Raw genomic sequence first — 24,291 nt, 5'->3', positions numbered from 1 at the left:
CTTTCCAATTTCCAATCATGGCAGAATCCTCACACGTCCTGGCACCAGCACTGGCAGCCATGAACCTAGACAACCACAGCCCTACAATCATCACGGCAGCCCAGCGCGCCTTGAGTAATCACCTCATCATCTCGGAAATATTTGACTACATCAGCATGGACTGTCAGGGCTGCTGGAAGGATCGCCCTGCGGAGGCCTTGCGTGAGAATCATGGCGCGGTCACAGGCTCGACGGAATCTAGAGGCGTCGAGGTTTGCGATGGGAGCGACGAAAAGCGCCAAGACCATGGCAACACAGACGACGACGACGACGATGAAGAAGATTGGAGTGTTCATCACTACTGCCGCGGCGGGGTTCTCATGCGATGCATGCTGGTTAACAAGCTGTGGTTCGAATTCGCGACACCATTTCTATGGAAGGAGCCGACGGAGATGGTCTCATATCCGTCATATAAGACTGCAATTGTGGCCATACTGAGTGCCATTGAGCCTGTACGGCGACAAATGTATGCCAAGCATGTTGAGATAGGCTTCAACGAGGGCCGCGACAACGAGGACCTCACAGAACTGGAATTTCCACGGCTGAGAGAAATGCAGTTGAGGACGGACTACGAAATCAATTTACCCAAGATCAATGGGTACGGCGTCAAAGTACTGAGCGTTGATCCCCGCTACGAGCCCTGCTATCCTGAAGTCTACACATTGACTCAGGATCGCATGAACGAGTTGCTGGACCAAATCGCAGTGAGTGCGCATCTTTCTCCGCGCTTGTATGCGTTAATTAAGGTACTAAACTTTGTAGGAGCGATTCCGCAACATAGAGAGCCTTTCCATCTGTGATAGTGCTTTAGCGTATCCTGGAACGATGAAGAAATTCAAGGACCGCATGCCCCATCTCGTGGACTTTGATCACAGTTACGTTACCGAGCAGAGCCACTCGTACTAGGAATGGTTAAATGTCTCCTACGTTGGTCCTTATGCATCACTCAGTTATATCGGGTGACTGCCATTGGCCCCGGGATTGGTTCTTGGAATTGTTGCACTGGTGTCGATAGCTTCAAGCTGATTAGTAACTGTGCCCTAGGTTTATGTTTCGTGTTGAGGCCTAGAAAAATATTATAGCTTGTATTTCAATCTCGAAGAGTTTAATTTGCCTCTTCCCTAGAGTTACCCAACCACTATCGAGCAAAGGAACACACTAAGTCGCTTCTTTAAACTGCAACTTCCGGCTTTCGGCCATATACCATGTGACTGGGATATATTGTTAGTTTTATGATAGACGAAGTCGGTGGTAGACCGCAATAATGTCATGTTTTTGATAAGGTGCAAACTCACTAGTTGAAGTAGGGCAGCGAACCTCGCTGCTCCAAGGCTTTCCGCATGTTCTCAATGAAGACCAGCAATCTTGGGTAACTCCATCCCAGAATTTCGCTGATCGGCCGAAGCGCCCACCCTTCTAGCCCCTGGTCAACATACCACGCCGCGTAGAAACCAACTTCCTTGAGCATGCGGTCTTTGGCCCACCCTCCAACCGGAATACTCCATCTCTTGTGCATGATATCGACAAATCCTGCCTTCTTCATACACTCTACCATCATGATAGGATTCCTTCCATCGTCCTGTGCTACACGGAAAGTTTGTCCTGTGATGTCACCGGCTTCCCAGAACAGCGGAGCCCACTGCTTGAAGATGTGACTTGGGTCGTTTTCGATGGCTGGGTTAAGCGACCGAACCTGGCTGTCAGCCTCAAGACTTTCGAACCACCCTCCTGGCTTTAGACGTGGGAGCTATCCACGTTCTGTGGCAAACTCGACTGCAGTTGGAGACTTGGAATACATTCATAAACTTTTAGAACTTGCCTGGAGAAATCCGCATACACATTCCTCTCCATGGTATTTCTTGCTGTCTACAAGACCATATCATTAATGAAGTTCAGCTTTAATTATATCCTTCGTAAGGTAGGTAATCACTTGTGTTTTCGACCCACGGCCCAGAGAACAGATTTAATGTAACTTATTGTATTTCAAAGATCTAGTACGGCTCATGCGACAACTTCAACACCAGCGTCCTTCAACAACCCAGCCAGCTCTTTCCGTGGCTCACCCTCAAGGAGCGCAAACGGCTTGCGCAGGCCACCGGTCTTCCACCCGCGGAGCTCCATACCAGTCTTCACTGCCGAAGCATAGTTGTGCGATTCCAAGAACTTGCAGATGGGGAAGATCTTGGCCCACAGCTCCCTGCCCTTCCTCAGGTCCGCATCCTCGGCAATGGCCTGCCACAGCTGGCTAGACAACTCAGGAATGATGTTGGTCGCGCCCCATACGGAACCCTTGGCGCCGGCAGCGAGACCGTAGAAGGTAAGCGTATCCCAACCGTTGAAGGCGGTGATGCGGGAGTTGGTGGCAGTGCTGAAGATCAGCTCCGTGAGGGCGGGGCCGTTTCCAGAGGTATCCTTCAAGTGTGTGACGCCAACCTCGGACAAGGAGGCAATCTCAGAAGGAGATAGTGTGACACCGCTGGCGGAGGGAATGTTGTAGTAGACGATGGGGAGCTTTGAAGCTTGGTGAATCTCGCTGAGAAGCTCGCGGAGCTGAGCCAGGTTGGGGGCATCGTAGAAGGGGGGAACGACCATAAGGGCAGTAGCACCGACGAAGGCGGCGTGGACGGCGTGGTCGACGGCGCGGACGGTGGAGAGGTCGCCAATGCCGGCGACGACGGGCACGCGGCCGGCAGCGGATTTGACGGTCTGTTCGATAAGGATCTTGCGCTCCTCGGCGTCCAGTGCGGTGAACTCGCCGGTGCTGCCCCCAGGAACAAGACCGTGGACACCTTTGGCGATGAGGCGTTGAATGTGTTCGTCGAGCAGCTTGGTGTCGATTGACTTTTGGTCGGGGGTGAAAGGGGTGGCAAGGGCGACGAGAACGCCCTTCAGCTCTTGAGGCGCCATCTTGGTTTAAGCTTTGGTTCTGAGTTATGGAAAGATGATAGCGCAAGACGACAATGCGGCTTCAAATGACAGAGTATTGGTTTAGCTTTGGGCTGGGCTGTTCTTAAGGAGAAAGATACAGAAGTAATCGAATTGGAGTTGTACTGTTGCGCAGACACCAATGCCATATATTGAGCTGATGAAGTGGGTTATCTAATACGAACCTTTCGCATTGGATGGTTGACAGAAGCCTTCGGGATGTCTTGCTCTTTGCAAAAGTCAGCTGCACCAGCTAACTAGCCCCTCCTCAAGGCAGCTGTCCGGCATCGCAACGCGTTTGAACTCGAGCAGACCTGCCTTTCCTGCCGCATTTCCTGCTCAATCAAACTAAGAAATTGGAGTCTGAATGACGATAGAGGAGGGGTAGCTGGAGGCACACAAGAAGGCGACGCGGGGCAAGTGGGTCACGGGATCGGAGGCGCCTCCGCGATGATTATCTTCGATGGCAGCGCGGGGTAAGCCCGGCGGCGATGTGGGTCCCCGTCGCGGAGACCTTCCTCCAGAAACTGGCCACCCCAAAGTCGCGAACCTTACCTGCATGCGACACGAAAGAGTGGGAGCTCGTAGTGCATCTTGACGGCAGAGGCTTTTGAATGTGAAAGTCAAAAGTCGCTTTGTAGTGGCTCGTGACCTACAGTGCCATCTCGGGAGCAATCCCAGCCTGTTGTCCCCACTGTCTAAGGGCGTTGCATGTAAGAACCATCAGACAAGATTCTTCCGCATGTGCACCCTTTCCATATGGATAGAGATCAAGCAATGTAACTAAACCATCTGACTTGCATCATTGGCTTCATTTCCGTGCCTAAGTCTATCCATGTGTTCTTTCCTGTGATCGGGAATGTCCATGTATGATTGAATTGGCATCTTGTCCTGAATGATGTTCACGATTGAGCCTGTCTGCAATCAACACTACTGCTGCTCGTTCAAATATTATGTGACCAGATCAAGAACTGTTTCCGGTAAAAGTACAATCAAGGTTGAAATACGAAGTAGCATCTATGCTGAACTCGCTACACCCAATGTGACCATCGCGCCTACAGCTTTGCCAGAACTCCGCTGCCGTTCAAGTACGCCACGTGACCCCTCGAAATTTCTTCAATGGTCCGCGTTCTGTGCGACACGAAAATCAGCATGGCTGCATATCGGAAAGGAGGAGTGTACTTACCCTGCAAGGGCCATCGCAATCTTGAGCTCGTACTGAAGAATCTTCAGCGCAAGCTCGCAACCCTCCTGGCCGTTGTAAGCCAGACCCCAAATGGGGATTCTTCCCACGAAGCAGTGAGACGCGCCAAGCGCGAGCGCCTTGAAGATATCGGTTCCGCGTCGGATACCGCCGTCGACCGCGATGGGAATCTTGCCTGCAGCTACAGGTGCGCAAATTCTCAGCGCATCGAGGGTTGCAGGAACGCCGTCGAGCTGTCGGCCACCGTGGTTGGAGATGACAATACCATCGATGCCGTACCGGATGGCCATCGCTACGTCGTCGGGGTTGTACACTGGTGACCCTTGTGATTAGCTTGTGACATCGGTTGCCGTCGCATTGCCGAGTACTCACCACCCTTCAACCAAATTTGGAGCTTGGTGTGCTGCTTCAACCACGGGATCGCGCTGTCCCAGTCAAGAGAGGGGTCTGAAATAGTTAGAAATGCGTTCCAATATCTCTTTTGGTACTCGTCCTTACCGAAGTCATGCTTGGAAACAGCCTGCTTGTCTTTGATCGCGCCGCTCAACTCGCTCTTTCCGTCAGACAGGAGATTAGGCCATTCAACGCCATCCGGCAGGGTGAAGTTGTTGCGGTACTCGTTCAAGCGGCGACCGAGGAGTGGTGTATCGACAGAAAGGAATATGGCCTTGTATCCGGAAGCTTTGGCAGGATGTCAGCACGTCACCCCCTCACATTCCGATCTTTGATTTGGGAGAATTTTATCATACCCTCCGCTCTCTTCAGTATTTGAATTGTTGTCTCGCGGTCTCTAAGCACACACAGCTGCATGACATAGGGATTTCCGAGCCCTTGCGCAGCTACGTTTTCCATGGACTCTGTCGCGTATGAGGAAAGGGCCATGCAGATGTTCATCTTCGCCGCGGCCCGTGATGTCGCGGCCTCGCCGTCTGGGTGTGCCAGCTTGTGCATCGCTGCGGGGCTGAACCCGAGGGGAAATGAAACCTTTCGAAAGGCGATCAGCAGAGCTTCTTGAAGAGTATCTGGCGGCGGCCGCGACAGAGTATTACCTTTGTACCGAAAATCGTTGTGGAAAGATCAATGTTGTCGACGTTGACGAGGATCCGGGGAAGGATCTTGTAACGGTTGTATGCTTCTTCGTTGTCCTTCAGGCTATGGCATACAAATCAGTGTCTGCTTTGCTCGAGCAAATTTACATCTTCAACTTACGTGACAAGATCCATGGCACCTTCGTTGTAGTAGTCCCTATACATCTTAGGCAGTTTCTTGCTTCCCAACTCCATCAGGTCGCGGATGGTATGGACCTTGGGGTCCCATGTTGCGCCGCGGTTCGCCATTGTGGTGACGAGGTCGTGTGATCGATGAAATGTACAAAGACGAAGAAATTAGAGAAGCAAAGTGTGCAGTGGTATCAAATAGCTACAGCAAAATCCTATCGTTGAAGAGGAGTATGCGAGGCAAGTTGACGATGAGCAGCAGCGGAGCTCCAGAGCTTCAATAAATTTACTTCACCCCAATCCCCACGACCTCCTAGCTTGAACTGTCCATTGTTGACCTTCCTGCCTCGGTGGCGGTGTGTATTCCGCATTCCCGAAATCGGGGTCCTGCTCCAGATCCCTCCCCCCTGGGGTTCACACATGCAGGGTGTCATCAGTCGCGTGCCGCCTGAGAAACTCGGCCGAGCAACCATCTCACACTCAGCGAATAATGTTACAGTCATTTCACGTTTGGAGCTCGCCAAACTTGGCAAGTAGCTTTGCAGATACCAGATCTAGGCTGCATGGCTTATCTGAGACCCGTGGGGGTGGTGCCAGTTGATTTGGGGTACCTCGCGGACGCTTGCCCAAACTACAACCAGGCATGTTGAGTAGACCCTGCTTCGAGGCGCATTGAATCGAGCTGGCCTATCAATGGCCGCGAGAATGAGGAAAAGCTTCAGCAAGATTCTCATCCCGACTCACTTTTGGGAAAGCGAACGGAGCTCAAGCTTACGGCCTGCATGTGCATGAAAGCTGTTGTGGGGTCTAGATGTGTGATCCACTTTATGTTCGAATTGAGAGAGTCGCAAAACGAAGCGCCAAACGCGTGAGACTAGCCTCGGCGAGACCTTACTCTAGAATCGATATTGTTCTTGTATTTTAGTACGTAATGCGTGATTCTATCTGGGGCATCCCGCCGATGTAATGGCTGCTGAGCTTCCTGATTTGACACGCCCCTACGCGACTGACGGAAGAGCTTCCGACTTCTGAATCTACCAAATGTTTGCATCTTTAATGATATATCACTTGTGATCGGGAGCTCTTCCGATTGTCTCGTTGTCACGAAATTGTTGGGTCCAGACACAATACGATCTTGAGAGCTTCGCTGGAAGCCGGCTTGATGTCGTCGAAGTCAAACACCGTCATCGCCTTGTCCTTGCCTGTCTCCTACTCCAAAGATCTCAATGACCAACATCAATACGCCTTGCCTCTTGGACAGCATCCCGCATCAAGCCCGAAAGCCCCGTAATAACACGAAGTTCCATCGACGTCTTCGCCTCCACAACGAGCAAATCGGATGATGGCCATGATCCCGCCACCACCAACGTCGTGACACCAGAGAACATCAACGAAGAGCCTAGCCCTAAGGTGGAATACACCACGAGGTCCCAGGATGGGTCAATACTGGTACACTGCGCCGTCGTTAAAACATATTCAACTTGATGAACCTGAATCGAAGGGATGGATCAAACTGGAATAGGACCGCACTTCTGCGGATACATGAGGAGTTGTACTCAGATGTCTTCAGTTGGCCTGAATGGCCGTGGTAAGGCAACGTCTTTGATATGTCCAAGCTCATGAAGATCCGCCGCAACCACGAGTGTATGGTTGCTCTCGCCGCCATCTGCCCATTCAGTGAGTCATTCTACAATTTCACGAACCCTCCGTCGACTGCTTCAGACCAATTCCTCTGACACCTTCTTATTTTCAGGCTTTTCAGCCGTGATTCCCATCGACACTAGCCATCACCGGAAACATCCTCATCCTCAAAGCCACCGAGCGAGACCTCGGCGCCGCCGACATGACCCTCACCGAAGTAGCTGAGGCAGCCTAAGATCGAAAAGACTTCGAGGACAGCGCCATTAGACGCGGATGCCGCCTATCAAATTATATCAACGACAACTTGCTTGGCCTACAGTGATAATCAGTGTCAAGCCGCGCATGACGGAGGACATCTAGAGACCTATTACAGTGGTTCCGGAAAGCTCTCATGCTGGCGACGACTACCCAGATCGTCAACGAGAAACTTCAGTGACAAGGCTAGCACTATGACAAGCTTGTTCTGAACTTCTACATTCAGATACGCTTGCGAGTCTATGGAAGCTGGTGACGAATACGCTATCAATCCCATCGTTGTGAAGCTCACGCGAGTTAGAAGGTAAACATGAATTAGAATACAGACAAAAGCAATCAAAACACTGACTCTTACAAACCCCTGCTCAATGACTCCGGCGTCAGCTGTTGAACCTCAGCGTACTTCACTTTCACGGTGCCGCGCCAGTCGATTTGTTGTTTGTGGGATGCCGCCTGCTCTTTGCGGACTTCGGACTTTTCCTGCACCATCTCGCCGAACGGCGTTGGTGACAAAACAACCAAGCCCCTTTTCTAGCAGTGTTTGTATTGCGCGATTGGTCTGCACCTCCTTCGCCTCGGTCGTCTTGGTAGCTGAAGTTGACCTTCCTGTGGAGTTGTTATCTACGCAAGCCAATCCAGCCTTCTTGTACTGTCCGATGGCCTCCGCAGAGAGCCTCCAGCCTTTCTTCTTCATCTTCCCGTGAACATCCACAGAAATCGACTTATCAAATTTCTTCAATAACCACTCAGCACGATTCCAAAGATCTAAGCACAGCTTCGCCCACATATACGCGTCGTTCAATGATTTACGTAGCACAGAACTTGATAAAGTGCCAAGTCATAGAATGTATCACGCATATCAATTCTTTAGCAAGTCGTGCAGGATGTATCCGGGGAACCGACCACCTGGTTCTGCTTGACGTGTGCAAACGCGGGGGAACCCACGTTGGCCCCGTAAAAAGGGAAAGTCAACACGACGACACCCCTTGGTTTCCCTTATCAAGGCTAGCTCTTGGAATTAGTTGCGTATCAATGGGCCGGATTACAACATTGTTACTACAGATAGCAAAGATATCCATGGATCTGGATTCAGCGCCAAGGCCCGTTTGGAGATAGAGGGACATGCGTGTCGCCTGACACCTTCAGCTTGTTGCCATCACTAACACCAATATGGTCGAGAATCACACCACGGCTTTGATCAAAGAAACTTCGTGCTCAAATGGACTGTGCCCGGATGATACGCTGAGCGTGAATTGCGAAATGGACAAGATATAAAAGTTAAGCATGCTTCCCTTGAAGCCTTCATGTCCTCTCTGCTACCCAGACCCCATCCAATTCAGCCCTGTTCACTCCTAGTCTCTCGCAATAATCGACAAACACAATGTCAGATTCACCATCACATCCCTCAATGTCGGAGAAAAAGACGGCCATTTCGGACTCAGCCCTCGAGCCAGTTGAGTCCGTCCTCGAGGGCCAGGGCGAACAACATGGCACAACACAAAGAGGCCTCAAGTCGCGCCATGCACAGATGATTGCCCTCGGCGGCACCATTGGGACAGGTCTCTTCGTCGGCATCGGTCAGGCCCTACACATGGGCGGCCCTCTCTTCGTCCTCATCGCCTACATCTGCATCACCCTCCTCCTCTACGGCGTTGCCACTGCCACAGGCGAAATGTCCTCCTGCCTCCCCGTGCCCGGCTCCTCCATCGCCTACTACGGCAACCGCTTCTTCTCCCGCTCCCTGGGCTTCACCCTCGGCTGGGTCTACTGGTACATCTTCTCCATCACCGTCCCCGCCGAGATCACCGCGACCTACATCGTCATAAACTACTGGTCGCCGCCCCTGCACATCGCCGTCTGGCTGACCCTCATCGGCCTCGTCATGGTCGGCCTCAACTGCTTCCCCGTCAAGGTCTACGGCGAGGCCGAGTTCTGGTTCGCGAGCATCAAGGTCTTCGGCATCATCGGCCTCCTTATGCTCTCCGTCGTCCTCTTCTTCGGCGGCGGGCCCTCCCACCAGCCGCTCTGGTTCTCAAACTGGTCCGACCCGGGGCCCGTCAAGGAGTACATCGTCTCCGGCAACTCGGGCCGCCTCGTCGCCTTCCTCGCCACAATCACCTTCTCCGTCTACGCCTTCGCCTTCGCGCCCGAGCTCCTCGTCGTCACGGGCGGCGAGATGGACAGCCCCCGCCGCAACATCCCCACCGCCACCCGCCGCTACTTCTACCGCCTCATCACCTTCTACATCCTCGGCGCCCTCGCCGTCGGCATCATCGTGAACTCGGAGAACCCGAACCTCCTCAGGGGCGGCAAGGGCGCCGGCGCCTCCCCCTGGGCCATCGGCATCCGCGACGCCGGCATCCGCGGCCTCGACTCCGTCGTCAACGTCGTCATCGTCCTCTCCGCCTGGTCCGCCGGCAACTCCTACCTCTACCTCGCCAGCCGCGCCCTCTACTCCATGGCTCTCGCCGGCAACGCCCCGCGCATCTTCACGCGCTGCACAAAGTCAGGCGTGCCCTACTACGCCACCGCCGCGAGCGCATCCCTCTCGCTGCTCGCCTACCTCAACGTCGCCTCCACCGGCGCCACCGTGTTCAACTGGTTCGTCAACCTCATCAACACCGGCGCCTACCAGAGCTGGATCTGCTGCTGCGTCGTCTACCTGCGCTACCGCAAGGCGGCCGACGCGCAGGGTGTCGCGGACGTGCCCTTCCGCTCGCGGTTCCAGCCGTACTCGAGCATCGTTAGCATTTGCGGGTTTGGGCTGTTGCTCGTGGTGAACGGGTTTAAGGTGTTTCTGGACGGGCAGTGGGACACCTCGTCATTCCTGACGTCGTACATTGGCGTCGTCATCTTCTTTGCGTTGTACTTTGGGCACAAGTTCACCGTGGGCAGGGGCGATGCGTGGGCGCGGGATCCGATGGACGTGGACTTGGTGAGCGGGCTGGACGAAGTTCTGACGCAGGAGACGCCTGCGCCGCCAAGGACGAAGTGGTATCAGAAATGGAGGGTTTTGTTTGAGTAATTGATGGATATAGAGGGATGTTTTGTATCCTACCACAGCCATCGAAGTATCTAGGAAATTGAGAAAAAGGGGGTCGGATTCCATCCGTACACTTTCCCCCAGCTTCCGGGCCGGTTGAAACGGCCCGTAGAACTCTCATAACTTCAAAATCTACTGTGCAGTATCTTCATGCTTATTTCGATGCCCTTTCCTTTGGAGACTTCGCCCAGTATTGTCCTATGGTCTGCTGATCTGGATATGGGGGCATTTCCCGGTGCCGGTCGACCGGATATCCGACAGAACTGACCGACCCATGAGTACCTATGTAAGGTATTTGCCTACATGTCTCCGCCTCTCATAACCGTCTCTATACTTCACCTCCGCCGTAAACTTCATGCAACATCATGCAACAACACTTCATCCGTTCATTCTCGACTTTCAAGATGGCCACTTCCACGCTCAGCATCGGCACATCCTCATCCGCGAGCTTCCGCGTCAAATCCACCGACCTCGCCAGCGCCATATCAACGGACCCCCAAGACGAATCCCCCTCCGTCTTCGCGACCTCCCGCCTCGTTGCTCTGATGGAAATCGCGAGCGCCCGGGTGCTCAAGCCGTATCTGGAGCCTGGCCAGCTGTCTGTAGGGGTGACTATTGACGTCTTACACACCACCCCCACGCCTGGCGATGCCTTGGTGACTGTCGAAGCCACATACAGAGGCAAGAAAGGGAAGTTGTTCGTGTTTGATGTTGTGGCCTCAGACGAGGGCGGCGAGGTTGGTGCGGCGGTGCATAAACGGGCTGTCGTCGACGCGCAAAGACTTCTGGCTGGGGCCAAGAAGAGGGTTGCCGATTCGCCTTCACAGGTGACGTGACAGTTTGTCATAGTACCTGCTAGAAGTAATGAACATGACCTTTCTTTTCCAATGGCTACATGGAGATAGAAACTGCATTGAGAGCATGTTACATCACAAGAGATATCCGCTCTTCCTGCCCCCCGTATGAATATTTTGGCTTATGAAAACAACACAATCGCGCTGGGAGGAACAGATATCTGTGACAATATGATAGGTCTTACTATCTGGAGGGACACTTTCAGCAAACTGTCTGGGCGGATACTCTCAGCTCACTTGGTGTTGCGAAGATAAGGCGCAATTGCTGCTTAGCAATTGTGGTTCCACTTTTGCAACACTTGGCGGATACTATTAACCAGCTGCGGATACTTTGCTAACGGAGCGGTACCTTACATCGACTTGCATCACTGCTCTTTTCATACGTCAGATATAAAGCTGTTCCGTTAATCTTACTGCTCATCGCTGCCCGCCCAGATAGCCTAGTTCGGTATAATTGCGTCGGACAATATTTAGACTATCGGCTATTACATTCACACAAAAGATGAAAATGATGGGGAGAAACCCAAGTCCGTTGCCGTTCTTGGCTATAGTAAGGAGTAGATCGATAGTGTTCGCTATTGGGCTCTGTTCAAGGGCAGATGTGACAGTCACCACACCGCATATCAACCGAGTACGAGGCTGAGCAACGTTGAAATGAGCGCAAACGAACGTATTACTTTTATTTAATCAAACGTGATCTTGGTACCGGTGTGCTTGGCCGCAACACCCGTCAGTCTCGCAACCATCAGATCGTCCTGCGCCTTGAGCTCTCCCGCCGGCTTGGCAGGACGAGGCTTCCTCTCCCGCACCTCTCCCTCCGCATCACCGCCCTCCTGCTGCTCCCTCTTGGGCGCGCCCTTGCCGAAGCGCTTCTTGTACCGCGTCTGGTCGTCCTCCGCCAGCTCAATCTTGAGCGGACGGCCGAGCAGCTTGTTCACCCACCACTTCCTCGTCTTGACCTTCTGCTCCTCGACCGGCTTCTTCTTCGGCTTCTTCTCCTCTTGCTCCACCTCGTCATCATCCCCGTCCTTCATCTCCTCGTCGCCCTCCTCGTCCTTGCTCTTCTCCTCGACAAAGTCCTCCTCCGTCTCGATCTCCTCCTTGATCTTGACGAACCCCTTGACAGCCCACCCCGCCGACTCGGGCTCTCTGAACTTGACCCATCCGTACCCCTTGCACTTGCCCGAGTCCTCAAACGTCGCGACCTTGACCCAGTCGATCTGCCCGCACTTCTCAAAGTGCTGCTGCACGTCCTCCTCCGTCGTCTTGAAGCTCAGGTTGCCCACAAAGATCTTGCTGCTCGTCGGCACCTCCTCCTTCACCGCCGCCTTGCCCCCAGGACCAGCACCGCCCTCCGCCGCCGTCTCCGCCTCCTTCTTCGGCCGCCCCTCAAACGACCGCGCGTCCTTGATCAGCAGCTTGCGGTGCCCCAGCTCCGCCTCCGTCAGCGCGAGCGCCGCGATCTTGGGCGCGACGTCGTCAAAGTCGACATACGCGAAGCCCTTGTTGTTCGGCTTCTCGCGGCCGGCGACCTTGGTCGTCGGCATGTGCAGCCGCGTGATGCTGCTCTCGGTGATCATCTCGCCCGAGTTGGCCATCAGCCACTTGCGCAGCTCGTCCGCCGTCACGAAGAAGGGCAGGTTGCCGACCCAGACGCCGTGCTCGGAGCGCTTCGCGGCCTCCGCCTTGTCCTCCTTGTCCTTCTTCTTCTTGGCCTCGCGCTCGTCGTCGCTGTCGAGCTTGGGCGGCAGCTTCTTGCCCTTCTTGAGCGCGCGCTTGGCGCGCTTCGAGGGCGGCTCCGGGGCCTCGAGGTCGACTTCGATCTCCTCGACGTTGGCGGCGGAGGACTTGCGCTTCTTGGAGGGCTTGTCGGGGGTCTCGTCATTGTCGGACGAAGCGGCGGCGGCGGCTTCGTCTTCGTCGTCGGTCTTCTTGGACTTGGACTTTGACTTCTTCTTGGGCTCGGGGGAGGCGGCGTCGGCGACCTCCTCTTCGACGACTTCCACCTTGGTCTTCTTGGACTTCTTCTTGGGTTCAGGCGCGTCGGCGACTTCTTCGGTAATCTCTTCCTTGACCTTCTTGGACTTCTTCTTCTTCGGTTCCGGGGATGCGACGGCGACGTCTTCGACGGCGACCTCGTCCTTGACCTCCTTGGTCTTGGACTTGGACCGCTTCTTGGTTTCGGAAGTGGCCATTGTCGATGGTTTGTGAGGTGCGCAAAGGCCTGAAAGTCCCGGTGTGTTCGAGAAGCTTCAATGGCGATCGGTCTGTTGCAGGTCGCGCGACTGAGAATCTCGACCGTGGGGACCCTTTGCCAATGGACTGCCCCGAAATTTTTTTTGTTCTTTCGATTGAGACTGATAACCGATAAGGCGATAAAGAGTGGTAGCTTGGTGGCCCGTTCACCGAGACTGACCTCGGTGGGTCCCCAGGTTGGCCGGGCGGATGTAGGGGTACCGGTGCAAGGTGCATGTACAAGTACCTACCTTTGCATCTTGCTGTGGCTGCAGAGAACTGACTCTGTTTAATGGTTTAGTGCCAAGCCAGATCCAAGTTCCCATGATGGCTGGGCGATTCCGCCCAAACCACGACTGGTTTTTGTTTTCTTCCTTCTCTTCATTCCTGAGTGCAGAGCCCTGAGTAAGCTCCGAGGGAATGGTTCCAATCGAGCGAAAGGAAGAAATGATTACTGAGACCTGCGGGTTTAAGAGTTGAGACCATGGTGTCGTGTATGTCTGTCTTTGGCCTGGGCATCCATCCTCACTCACACTGGTCTTGTTTTGATTCAGCTGCTGCTGCAGGTTATCAACCGCAATAACATACCAGGGTTGTTTTATAGTACGTAGTGCGGAAGATGAGCATAAAAACGAGACATCCCGAGGCAACAAAGCGCAATGTAACGTAAAAACGAGATGAGTTAAGTCAGAATTAAGCACTTGGCCCTCCAAGGTCGGTGAGGGGGCATCCACTCGGCAGCGGGGGGTTCCAGGTCTCCCTTTTCAGGGACAGGATCCGAAGTGCTCGCCGGTTGCCGCTCGGAGGTCTCTGTCAGTTGACGGTGCAATGTAGCCGATTGGGAAAGGCAGCCGGAGCAGGCCGGGACACGTCGGCAAGCCGGGCGGCGCTTCACGGCTTGCCAAGGCCGCGTCCCAGCCATCTCCATTGCTGTTGGCATCCGTAGGCCGACACGGCAGCAACTCTCCCCAGCTGAGGGGCACACCGTATCCGTTCACAGCGGCGGGCAGGACGGCAGCTGAGAAAGAAGGCGGGAGAAGAACAGTGACAGTCGAATGAAAAAGCGAAGAAAAAGCGCCTGTGCAGAGACAGGAACAGGCTAAGGCAGCTAGGAGCTGAACCCCACATGCAACACCACAATGGTGCACCATCAAGCCACCACTAAGGAGGCGCCAGCGCCGTCGCCTTGGAGCCCTCCGTCATCCACTCACGTGCGGCCATTTTCTGACGAATGAGACCCGCCAGCCGCCTGGCGAAACCTCCAGCGCCAGCCAACCGCCGCCCCGGTTCCGCGGTACGTACCCTTTGTCGGTAAAAGTACCGCTACCTCTGCAGGTGTACACGATGGACCTCTGCAGCGCTGCACCCTTGCCTTCCCTTCCCGCCCTTGCTGTTTCGGCATTGTAGGGCATCCGTCGGGTTCATCAGTCACGCTCGCTGCAGCAGTGGATGCCCACCCCCCCCTTGACCGCCTCTGCCTCTGGTTAATATTACAGGCCTGCAGCAGCGTCCATCCACTGACAGAGCTGCAGTGCAGATTCTGGGTGGATGCGTCCAACGGGATCCAGCCAACGCACGTTGCTTGGGTGTGGATGGGGTTTGGCAAGGGTGGTGGCCCACAGGTCACCGTCACCACCTTATCCGTCCAGGTATGTAGCCTGGGTAGTGGGTACGGGTACGTTGGGCCCCCGTCTCTAGCCTAACAAGCACCATTGTGGAAGACCAAGTCCGCTGTATTCTCACGCAAACCAACCGAGAAACCAGACGAAAAAAGGTGAAGGGCCCTTTTTTCCCACTCCTCCTCCACCTCGCTCGCCCTCTTCCACTGCTTTGCTTTCGCTTCCGTTGCTCCATCTCCATCGCTCCCCTTGACACTCCTCCCAGGCCTTTGCCCCCCAAACAAATCCTCCTTCTTTCCCCTCACCATTCACAACCACAACAACATTCACACGACTTCATTCAATCGCCAGCACCACTTCTGATCGCTTTGCCCGCCGCGCCGTCTCGTCGCTTTCAATTAACAGAAGCTGGCATTCTAGACGTTCCTGGACTGTTGTCGTCGTCGCTTGTCTGGTCGCAACCGTCGTCGTCATCCAGACTCAAAAACCCACCGACACCCGACCGACCGATCGTTCGCACTCATTCCGACCATGAATGTGCTGCTCTCGCCACAACCGCCCCTATTCCAACATCCCCACGACGCAAACCGCATTTCTCCCTCTCGTTCTTGTCAGTATTTTCCCGCTGCCTGCGTTTGAGTGCTTTCCCCCCCTTGCGCTGCTTCAGAAACGGCCCAGGCTTCGCCATGCATCCCGACCCAACGCTAACCCGAAAACAGTGAGCCCATTTCACAACATGGCCACCAGCCGCAAGCGCAAGGCCGACGAAGATGGCGACGAGATGTCCCTCTCCCCCAGAAGCTCCCCTTCCGCCTCGGCGAGACAGCTCGCCCGACCGTCGAAAAAGGTCCGTTCCAACGAGCTCATCGGCCGCCCTCTTACGCTCCCCCGACTCCTCGAGACTTTGGATCCTACCCAGCTGCGCACCGTCCTCGAGCGCATCTGCGAGCGCCACCCTGAAATCGGCCACGAGGTTGTCACCGGCGCCCCCCGACCGACGGTTGACGCCGCCCACGGCGTCCTGCGGGAGTACCAGGAGAAGATGAAGGCCGCGATACCCTACGGCGAAACCAGCCCCGACTACACCTACTACCGTGTCAAGGCGCCGCTCACAGCCCTTATCGACGCCCTCCTCGACTTCACTCCCCAGTATCTGCCCCCCAACGAGACCCAGACCACTGTCTCGTTGCAATATCTGGACGGCGCCACCAAGATCATCCACCAACTCCCCGACTGGGAGCCCCAACAGTACCGCCACCACAAGGAGAGCGCATATGACGAGATCTCCAAGGCCTGGGCCCTGGTCGTCAACGAGGCCGCCAAGCGCGGAGGCGGCCTCAGCCTGCACACCGGCGGATGGGACGAGATCCTGGCGAAACACCACGAAATCTCTGGCGGACGCATGGGCACGGCAATGAACGCGATGGCGGCGGGAGTGAGCTGGATGGCCACCAACTCGGCGAACGGAGGAGGACAACCCGCAAATTCTACATCGGACCCGAACTCGATTCTCAACCAACTCATGTCTGGAACGTATGGAGCGCCTGTGCGTGTTGGACCCTGGTAAAGGCGAGGAGGACGTAATTGGCGATGCATGACGGGCCACGACAGGACCAGATCGGCCCACGGTCGATCGCTTCACTGAACATATCACGACGACTATAACGACGGCTTCTTGGTCATTTCCGACTTCTTTTTTCTCTTTCCACACTTCATTCAGCATGGGACGGCAAAGGGCATAGACTTTTGGTTTCCGTGGACAAATTCATGTCAAAGGCTGGGGTTGGGCGGCGTTTTGTCATTTTTCCTGATTGATGATATCCCTTTCCTATCGCATGCCGCGCAGTCGTTCCCACGCAAGGGACGTTGGGTTCGTTTCATGACGGCACAACCTCTCCCTGCGAACACATTGGGTCTGACGAGGAAATCGAGTCACACATTCCACGTGTAGGTAGTTTTGGTATTTGGAGGGTGTCACACAGCACAGGGGAGGAGGAAGCATTGGGGGTGGCAAGCAATCTACAAACCCTCCCGCTTGGGGAGTTTTCTGTCCAAACACACAAACACATACATAATTATCGCTCTCTCAATGGCGTCTGTCGCAATTTGGTGAGCCGTGTCATGATCATGCAGTCATGGGGTGCAGTCTCGAGTCGTGCAGAGCGGAGCGTCTGTTTCATCGGCGTGAGCCAACTGCCGTACTTACTTAGGTATTCATCGATTGAGGCATGTCATGGCAGCATGAGAAATTAAGAGTATTAGCACCGCACATTGGATACCTGCAGCCAAAAGTATGTCCCTAGCACCGTTCGCCCGTTTGTGAGTGGGCTAAAAGGACGCATCTGTTTCAACTGCCCACGGCATCGGTGACACGAATCACACGATGGGCAGCCGTCCGTCCATCCATCCACCACTCACTCGTGTACGGTGATTTTTGTGTAAACTGGGCCAAACTTTCCAGCAAGCCAGGCAGGTAGAACAAGGTAGCCCCGTTGCCCCACGCGGCAACCTTCTCTTTCCACAACCTGTGCATCCGATAGTTCCTCACGAGTTGGCTTTCCGGGGTTCTACGATGGGTTTTGTGCCTTCTTCTGACGCAAACCCCCTCCCTCCGTGCGTGCCTGATCATCATCAACCCATAACCAGTAACAAGGTCTTGCCTGTTGTCTGGTCTTTACGTAGTAAGGATCTTGAAGAAGGTTTCCGCGTTCCTTCGTTATTTTATTCTCCCCCAATCGATCGCGCAGCTTCATCTCGCCGAAGATGGAACGAAATAAGCAGCAGGCACAGCGTCACTTGACCCCGCGGTTCGTGCGCTGGAGCCAGGCCTGAAACCCGTGTCGAATGCACGTCTCTCGCCCGTCGTGATGAGATTGGGTTGGGCATTCGGGGAAGGGCACCGAGGAAAGGGCTTCTTTTTTGCCCATCTTCATAGACACACCTGGGCCGTCCCCGATTACGAGATGAGGCGCCGCCCAAAGACTTGCGTCCGGGCCGTCAAGGGTGCTCCAGGGAAGGTTTGGCGGGGTAGGTTTGTGGAGGTCCACCGGCCACGGGTGGCCTTGCCCTTCTCCAACCGTTCACTGTTCGGACGACAGGCGCCAGCGCCGCGGCGAACTCTCAGGCACCGTCAGCGGGTAGAGTACCTGCCGCTTCAGCGCCCCGGGCCTGGGGGAAGCCTTATTGGTGTCCCGTCCCGCCAGGGTTGGTGGGGTCCAGGCACCAGGCAGGGGCTTATCTAATCATCTACATTGTGTGCTCTAGGCACCATACGTCACGTGAAGACCCGGCCTCGACGCGTGAACTGAACGCGCCACCCATCTGCAGTCACAACAGCTCGAACCTAGGCAGCGAGAGCACCCATCAACCTCACAACCCCTCTTCACGCCTGCCAAACGTCTCAATTGTTTGCCCTCGAGCTGCACTCAAGACCGTGTCGTATATTGCATGCACAGGGAGAATCGAAGCTCACGTTCGACAAGATGCCCGCGTACGTTCATCTCGACGTCCCCCAAAGCGTGTCGCGACCACCAAACTGACATTCCCTGCACCGCAGCCCGGGCGACCAGCACAGCACCTGGGAGAATCCCTTCGAGGAGCCCCAGAAGCGCATGAGCGAGTACACGGCCCAGGAGATCGCCACCCTCCAGAGCCGCCTCGAGAAGCAGCTCGGCCCCGAGTACATCTCCGCGCGCGCCGGCCCCTCGGGCCAGAAGGTGCACTACATCGCCGCCGAGAAGTGCATCGCGCTCGCCAACGAGGTGTTCGGCTTCAACGGCTGGTCCTCGTCCATCCAGAACATCCAGGTCGACTTCGTCGACGAGCACCCGCAGACCATGAAGATCAGCCTCGGCCTGTCCGTCATCATGCGCGTCACGCTGCGCGACGGCACGTACCACGAGGACATTGGCTACGGGCACATTGAGAACTGCAAGGGAAAGGCGGCGGCGTTCGAGAAGGCCAAGAAGGAGGGCACGACGGACGCGCTGAAGAGGGCGCTGAGGAACTTTGGCAACGTGCTGGGCAACTGCATATACGACAAGGACTACCTGTCCAAGGTGACCAAGATGAAGGTCGCGCCGACAAAGTTCAACGAGGGCGAGCTACACAGGCACTCGGACTTTGCAGCCAAGAAGGAGGAGAAGGCTGCCTTGCCGCCGCCGCCGCCGGTCGTTAAGCAGGAGACGACGGCGGATTCGCTCGAGGATCTTTTGGAAGGTAGGATATGTCCACTATTCCGATTCAGGACCAAGCACTGACAGATTCCAGACTTTGATGAGGCAGACTTCGCGGTTGTTGAGGGCGAGCATCCAGACGAAGTAGTTCTCCCACCAGCAGTAAACAACACAGCAAACAGCAGAGCTGCGAGCGTCGCGCCAGCACCACCCGTACCTCAGCACATGCAGACATCCAACAACAGACCTCTGGGCAGGAGCACATCAGCAGGAAACCTAGGCCGAGCTCCCCAGACACCAAACCAAGCACACTCACGTCCCCAACCGCAAGCAGCCTACGGAAACCGCCCTCAACCACCTAACCAACCACGCGCACCCACGAATCCTACCGCCCCGTCAGCTCCAGCAGCCCCGCCGGCGAATGGCAACATGACGACCCCAGGCGGCGGCGGCGGCGGTGCCAACCCCGCCGAGCCAATAGCCTTCTTCTCCGCACGTGCCGTACAGCAAATCCCCGATTCTGCTCTGCAGGGGAACAACACTGACGCTCCTCTCATGATGCCAGCCGGGCAACAAGCCTTCAATCCCAAGGCAGAGAGCCCATCCATACGCAAAACCCCCGGCATAGACCACAACTCCTCGAAGCCCCTTTCACGCAACGGCACGCACGTTCCGCCCACCTCAACACAGCAAGCAGAGACGCCAGCAAAGGGATCCGGATTCACGCCTGTTAGGCCCGCTGGTGCCGGCCCGGCGCCGAATCCGCAGTTCAGTCAGGCCCGACGTATCGGTGCCCCCGGTGGCGCGGGTAGTCCCCTCGCCAATCGTGGCTCATACAGGCCGCCGACGATGAAGAGGCCGCTTCAGCAGGATGGTGGGGCCGGACGCCCTGCTCTGGCGGACGTGTCGAATAATGGCGGTGTTAGCACGGCGTCTGGTGGCGGGCCTGGGCTTGATCCCAAGCGCCAGAAGATGTCATAGAGGGTTTCGAAGGAGGATAGTCATTAGATTTGGGGCTTTTGAGTTTTGATGTCCGGAGCTCAGGCGTCGGGTAATTACAGGGGCATATCGTACGGAGTTTTGGGACGGCCGTGCTGTCGGAATGGGACTGTTAGGTTCAGCGGTAGAAAGATGTGGAATCATGAACTGTTTTCTTGGTCAATGACATGATTATCCGAGTTTCGATGCTGTGCTGTGTTGATGGTGCGTGCGAAACGAGACCGGTTGGGATATTGGGCAGACCGCTCACGATCTGTCAAGCCCGCATGATCGTCAGATAGTCAGTTCCAGGGTCCCGGATAAGCTGCAACGGAGGTTGTTGTCGTGGTGCTCGACCTGTAGTGGGAAACGGCCCGGTTGAGTATATAATGCATCTCTTATGCTGGCTACATGCTCCTCTCTTGACATCAATCAGCGACACGGTATGGAAAACGACAATCCGGAGGCATTCTTGTCAGTGCCTGGTGTTAAGACATCCTGTTCAGAATCTGGTTGGCCGATGAGCGGCGTTGCAGACTTTCTGTTTGTCTACTATTTGCGGCCTCGTCTTTTCTCGTCTGTGTTGTTTCTTGGGTGTTTGATCGGTATTCGGGGGTTTACTATGTGTGCCGTGTCGGCTGTAAGTTGTCGTGCGACATGAACGGGGGTACTCTTTGGTGTCGACTCAGGTTTCACAGGTAGTCGCGAAACACCCAATGACGCTCCTGGAGCTGATCATTTGGCCTTCTCATCCACTTCGAATAGCTTCACCACTTGTTTAAATAATGGCACGGTGAGAGAGCCTGAGGTCCCACGTCCCCGATGGGAAGCACGCGTCGCGTCTGATAGCCAGGCGCAGCCAAGGTGAGCAAGGCATCGTCAGCCAAAGAGATTCCTCACACTGGTATAAAGGCGTGTCCGACGAGGCTTCCTTTTCTTCAAATGTGCGCAAGCAATTGTTTGGGTAAGTACCGTGGAATTGCATCCGCTCTTGCTACAGTTCAAGTCTGGAGTTGGAGCGGGCGCTGTCTGCTTAGAACACAAGTGAGGTACACAAGGCTTCAACTTCCATACTTCGGCTCGGCTCTGGTTTTCATCTTTTCCCGCTGCCTATTTGTACATAATAATACCCCGTGGCTTGATTTGTGCATGTTTTGGACCGCTGGCATCTTGAGTTCTCGATCTTGTTTGTCGCGAGTGTGGGCGGGACTTTGCAAACTCAGCATCATAGAACAAGCCCACATTGTCGGCGAAAACGATTCGACGGGTTTATGGTGAGTCTTTATGGGTTTCGATGTGGTCTCATGTTCATGTGGCTATAATACATGACACGTCGTCGTATTTCCTCGGGTTCTGACAGGCAGAATGCGACGGGATCATTCAAGGTATTCTCTGAGTTCAACGCAAACAGCACGAGTCTCTCCGACCATTGGCCAGTCTTGTCTTGGTGGCCTGGTCACTGAAAACCTTTCCATCTTTTTTACAGCTTGCCTTAACATCGTCCTGCGTTTCTTCCTCCTGTGTATTCCTTACGGTATGAGTGATACTCAGATGCTTGTTTCGATGAGTATGAAAAGAAAAGGAGCGACAGAGGCGGCACACGGAGTGAACTCCAGCTTTGACAGCAAACGTTTTCAAAATCGTGGATCGAGTCGGCGATTTCATTTGTTCCCGGACGTACTTCATAATCATGAGGGCCTTTTATAGCAGAAACTCGGCAAAATGAAGGTGCGGGAGAATTCCAGAGGGTGATTTGCGATGGTTGATGATCAGATTGGCATCGCTGGTGATCGTCTTCAGCTTCCGTCTGGGAATTCATTGTTTACTTAGTCCAGGACAAGTTGTCGTCTTGGACATATATAATGATCTTAAGCAGGGACAGAGTGATGATTTCGACAAATGTCTAGGCGGAATCTTGTTGTGAGCTGCGGTGCATATCCAAGCTTCTGGTAATGCTGATGCAATAGCGGTCTTCGGTCAAGGTGCAATGATAAAAAGTATCATTTCTTGATTATCTGCTCGTTCTGGGAGTGTTCTGTTCTTTCGTCCGGCTCCCCCTCCTCCTCATACAGTCGGCATACTCACTAGACGCCACCATGATTCTCAAGTTTAAAGACAGGCTCAAGAGAGGCTTAACTAGCAGCTAAGGCTGAAGCAGCACAGGAACGCAGCTAACAAATTTTGTACTTAGATTGCTATTAAACTGATCGCCAGGATGCACTTCTGTGTTCCATTGGTTTTTTTTCGGAGTCGAGCGAGATCGAACGAAGAAGTAACGAATATAATAAGCCTTAGGTGATTTGGTATGTTTCCTCAGTAATGCCCTTTAGTTTCAATGCGTTGTTCTCGCGACTCGTTAACTGCAAAGCCAATGACGGGCTTCTTGCGTTTGAGCATTCCCTTGAGGCAACAGCGTTTGTCAATCTACCTCTTTAATACTCAGAACCCCTTCGCTCACTGTCGTCTGCTGATTCCGTGAGTATATTCTACGAGGGGAATATGTAACAGCGAGCGAGCATAAGTCTTGTCAGCGTAGACAGAGAACAGGAGTGTAGGTTTAGGCATTTCTAAGGGTTTAGTTGATGCTGTTGTAGATCTCACTAAATGTGCGCCAAATGATTTCCCGCTTCGTTATCACTATTCTTTGTTACGCTTTATATCAGGATTCAAGTGTACTTGAGGGCTACAAAAGCCAATACGTGCAAGAGGTTGTTGTAACCGAGATGCATGTTGCGAAGGGGTTAGTTGATAAACGCTGAGAATTTACCTCATTAGTGCCGCGGTATAACTAGTATCCTATATTCCTCCAGGCGCTTCTAGGCTTTTCTGTGCGACCAGTTGTTATCCCTCACGAATACTCAGCTGGCGTGACGCTCCTGGTATCTTGATGGCTCATGGAAAAGAGGATAATTTTCACGAGTATCATTCTCTGGAATCCAATTGACGACAAAGCTAATCGCTCAAGAAGCAGCTCTCATCGTCCTTGTCTTTGCTCCTGCTATGCTACACCACCAGCAGCTGCAAGGGCATGTTTACATATCCAATACAGAAGTACATATGAGCTATGCTATTGCAATCGACATGAAAAAAGCGCAACACCCGCGAAGACATTAAGTTCTTGAACTTATGTACAAAGTAGTATGTGATATCTAGCAGCGCCAGCTTTTGGTACCCTTCAGTCACATTCCATCGTGCTGCTTGACGCCCTCCAGAGCCTTCAAATATCCCAAGCGGTCGACGACATAGAATTCGGAGTCCATCGCGCCCAAGTCGACGAACTCTTCGTCCAAGCTTCCTGCCTTGATGGCAAGAACAGAGGTGGACGCGTCGGGAACGCCGTGGGTGGATGCGCCGCAGTTGTCGCAGAAGTGGCTGTGGTACAGCTTGCCGGAGTCGCCAAGGTGTGGATAGGATCTGGTGATACCTGCAGTTGCATGTCAGAAAAGTACAATGAGAAACTTGTGAGGTGAGGCGGATCCTCGGACACGGACACACTCTCTTACCTTGGGTTATCTTGAAGGCGCTGCGGGGGATGATGACGTTGACGCTGAAGGCGCTTGCAGTCCGCTTTTGACCCTATGTTAGGCTCGGTTGTAGTCTTTGTTTGAAGATGATCTTACTTTCTGGCAAGGCTTGCAATGGCAGACGGCTTTCGTAGCGTTGTCCACTGACATGATGAGTTTCGGAATGACGATTGCGTTGTCAGGCTGAACTCACGTTCCGCGGTGTACCTCACGGCACCACAAATACAGCCTCCGGTGACAGCCATCGTTTCTTTCGACACTTGAATTATGAGACTAAAAGATGTGGAAGGGTGAAGTCTCTAATCTTATGAGGTTTGGTTGAACAGACCTGGGATAGGCGAAAATGAATTGATGGAAAGTTTGAAACCTTTTTCGTCTTCTTAGAGCCGTAATCCGTTATTTAATTCACTCTCCAAGTGCAAAATCTTTCACTATACCTTATATTATTAATGAATGTTGCTGTTTGTAAGGTATCGGTGTCATTGTGGGCTCGGGATTTACTTTGGTGAGCGAAGCCCATCCGATGACAAACACCATGTTAAAGTCAACCTGTCTCCACTCAACAAGATCAAACATGTGTTT

General features: G+C 54.1%; 11 protein-coding genes across 11 annotated transcripts; 5 read left to right on the top strand and 6 right to left on the bottom strand.

Annotated features, from left to right (window-relative positions):
- Positions 1-17: 17 nt before the first annotated feature.
- On the top strand, positions 18-945 carry COL26b_000661 (uncharacterized protein; the record flags this gene model as incomplete). The annotated part of the gene is made up of 2 exons (XM_053173626.1): positions 18-743; positions 802-945. The coding sequence occupies 2 exons, from the start codon at positions 18-20 to the stop codon at positions 943-945; spliced, it is 870 nt and encodes a 289-aa protein (XP_053042674.1).
- A 265-nt stretch (positions 946-1,210) lies between these two features.
- On the bottom strand, positions 1,211-1,594 carry COL26b_000660 (uncharacterized protein; the record flags this gene model as incomplete). The annotated part of the gene is made up of 2 exons (XM_053173625.1): positions 1,211-1,250; positions 1,335-1,594. 2 exons carry the CDS (start codon positions 1,592-1,594, stop codon positions 1,211-1,213), a joined length of 300 nt encoding a protein of 99 aa, XP_053042673.1.
- A 446-nt stretch (positions 1,595-2,040) lies between these two features.
- COL26b_000659 (uncharacterized protein) lies at positions 2,041-2,946 on the bottom strand (the record flags this gene model as incomplete). Its single annotated transcript, XM_053173624.1, has 1 exon — positions 2,041-2,946. The coding sequence occupies one exon, from the start codon at positions 2,944-2,946 to the stop codon at positions 2,041-2,043; it is 906 nt and encodes a 301-aa protein (XP_053042672.1).
- Positions 2,947-4,019: 1,073 nt separating this feature from the next.
- Positions 4,020-5,119, bottom strand: COL26b_000658 (uncharacterized protein; the record flags this gene model as incomplete). Its single annotated transcript, XM_053173623.1, has 4 exons — positions 4,020-4,095; positions 4,151-4,460; positions 4,541-4,849; positions 4,918-5,119. The coding sequence occupies 4 exons, from the start codon at positions 5,117-5,119 to the stop codon at positions 4,020-4,022; spliced, it is 897 nt and encodes a 298-aa protein (XP_053042671.1).
- A 47-nt stretch (positions 5,120-5,166) lies between these two features.
- COL26b_000657 (uncharacterized protein) lies at positions 5,167-5,505 on the bottom strand (the record flags this gene model as incomplete). Its single annotated transcript, XM_053173622.1, has 2 exons — positions 5,167-5,320; positions 5,378-5,505. 2 exons carry the CDS (start codon positions 5,503-5,505, stop codon positions 5,167-5,169), a joined length of 282 nt encoding a protein of 93 aa, XP_053042670.1.
- A 3,184-nt stretch (positions 5,506-8,689) lies between these two features.
- Positions 8,690-10,306, top strand: COL26b_000656 (uncharacterized protein; the record flags this gene model as incomplete). Its single annotated transcript, XM_053173621.1, has 2 exons — positions 8,690-10,216; positions 10,247-10,306. 2 exons carry the CDS (start codon positions 8,690-8,692, stop codon positions 10,304-10,306), a joined length of 1,587 nt encoding a protein of 528 aa, XP_053042669.1.
- A 422-nt stretch (positions 10,307-10,728) lies between these two features.
- Positions 10,729-11,160, top strand: COL26b_000655 (uncharacterized protein; the record flags this gene model as incomplete). The annotated part of the gene is made up of 2 exons (XM_053173620.1): positions 10,729-11,130; positions 11,152-11,160. The coding sequence occupies 2 exons, from the start codon at positions 10,729-10,731 to the stop codon at positions 11,158-11,160; spliced, it is 411 nt and encodes a 136-aa protein (XP_053042668.1).
- A 701-nt stretch (positions 11,161-11,861) lies between these two features.
- On the bottom strand, positions 11,862-13,373 carry COL26b_000654 (uncharacterized protein; the record flags this gene model as incomplete). The annotated part of the gene is made up of 1 exon (XM_053173619.1): positions 11,862-13,373. The coding sequence occupies one exon, from the start codon at positions 13,371-13,373 to the stop codon at positions 11,862-11,864; it is 1,512 nt and encodes a 503-aa protein (XP_053042667.1).
- A 2,395-nt stretch (positions 13,374-15,768) lies between these two features.
- STS1 (protein DBF8) lies at positions 15,769-16,599 on the top strand (the record flags this gene model as incomplete). Its single annotated transcript, XM_053173618.1, has 1 exon — positions 15,769-16,599. The coding sequence occupies one exon, from the start codon at positions 15,769-15,771 to the stop codon at positions 16,597-16,599; it is 831 nt and encodes a 276-aa protein (XP_053042666.1).
- A 1,915-nt stretch (positions 16,600-18,514) lies between these two features.
- On the top strand, positions 18,515-20,188 carry COL26b_000652 (uncharacterized protein; the record flags this gene model as incomplete). The annotated part of the gene is made up of 3 exons (XM_053173617.1): positions 18,515-18,522; positions 18,589-19,250; positions 19,302-20,188. The coding sequence occupies 3 exons, from the start codon at positions 18,515-18,517 to the stop codon at positions 20,186-20,188; spliced, it is 1,557 nt and encodes a 518-aa protein (XP_053042665.1).
- Positions 20,189-23,364: 3,176 nt separating this feature from the next.
- On the bottom strand, positions 23,365-23,859 carry COL26b_000651 (uncharacterized protein; the record flags this gene model as incomplete). Its single annotated transcript, XM_053173616.1, has 3 exons — positions 23,365-23,609; positions 23,689-23,761; positions 23,806-23,859. 3 exons carry the CDS (start codon positions 23,857-23,859, stop codon positions 23,365-23,367), a joined length of 372 nt encoding a protein of 123 aa, XP_053042664.1.
- Between the last annotated feature and the right edge of the window lie 432 nt (positions 23,860-24,291).

This window comes from Colletotrichum chrysophilum (genome assembly GCF_026319265.1).
Source record: "Colletotrichum chrysophilum strain AFK26 chromosome Unknown scaffold_2, whole genome shotgun sequence".
NCBI lineage: Eukaryota > Fungi > Ascomycota > Sordariomycetes > Glomerellales > Glomerellaceae > Colletotrichum > Colletotrichum chrysophilum.
Note: the sequence above shows the minus strand (reverse complement) of the source record. Positions and strands in the feature narration are given on the sequence as shown.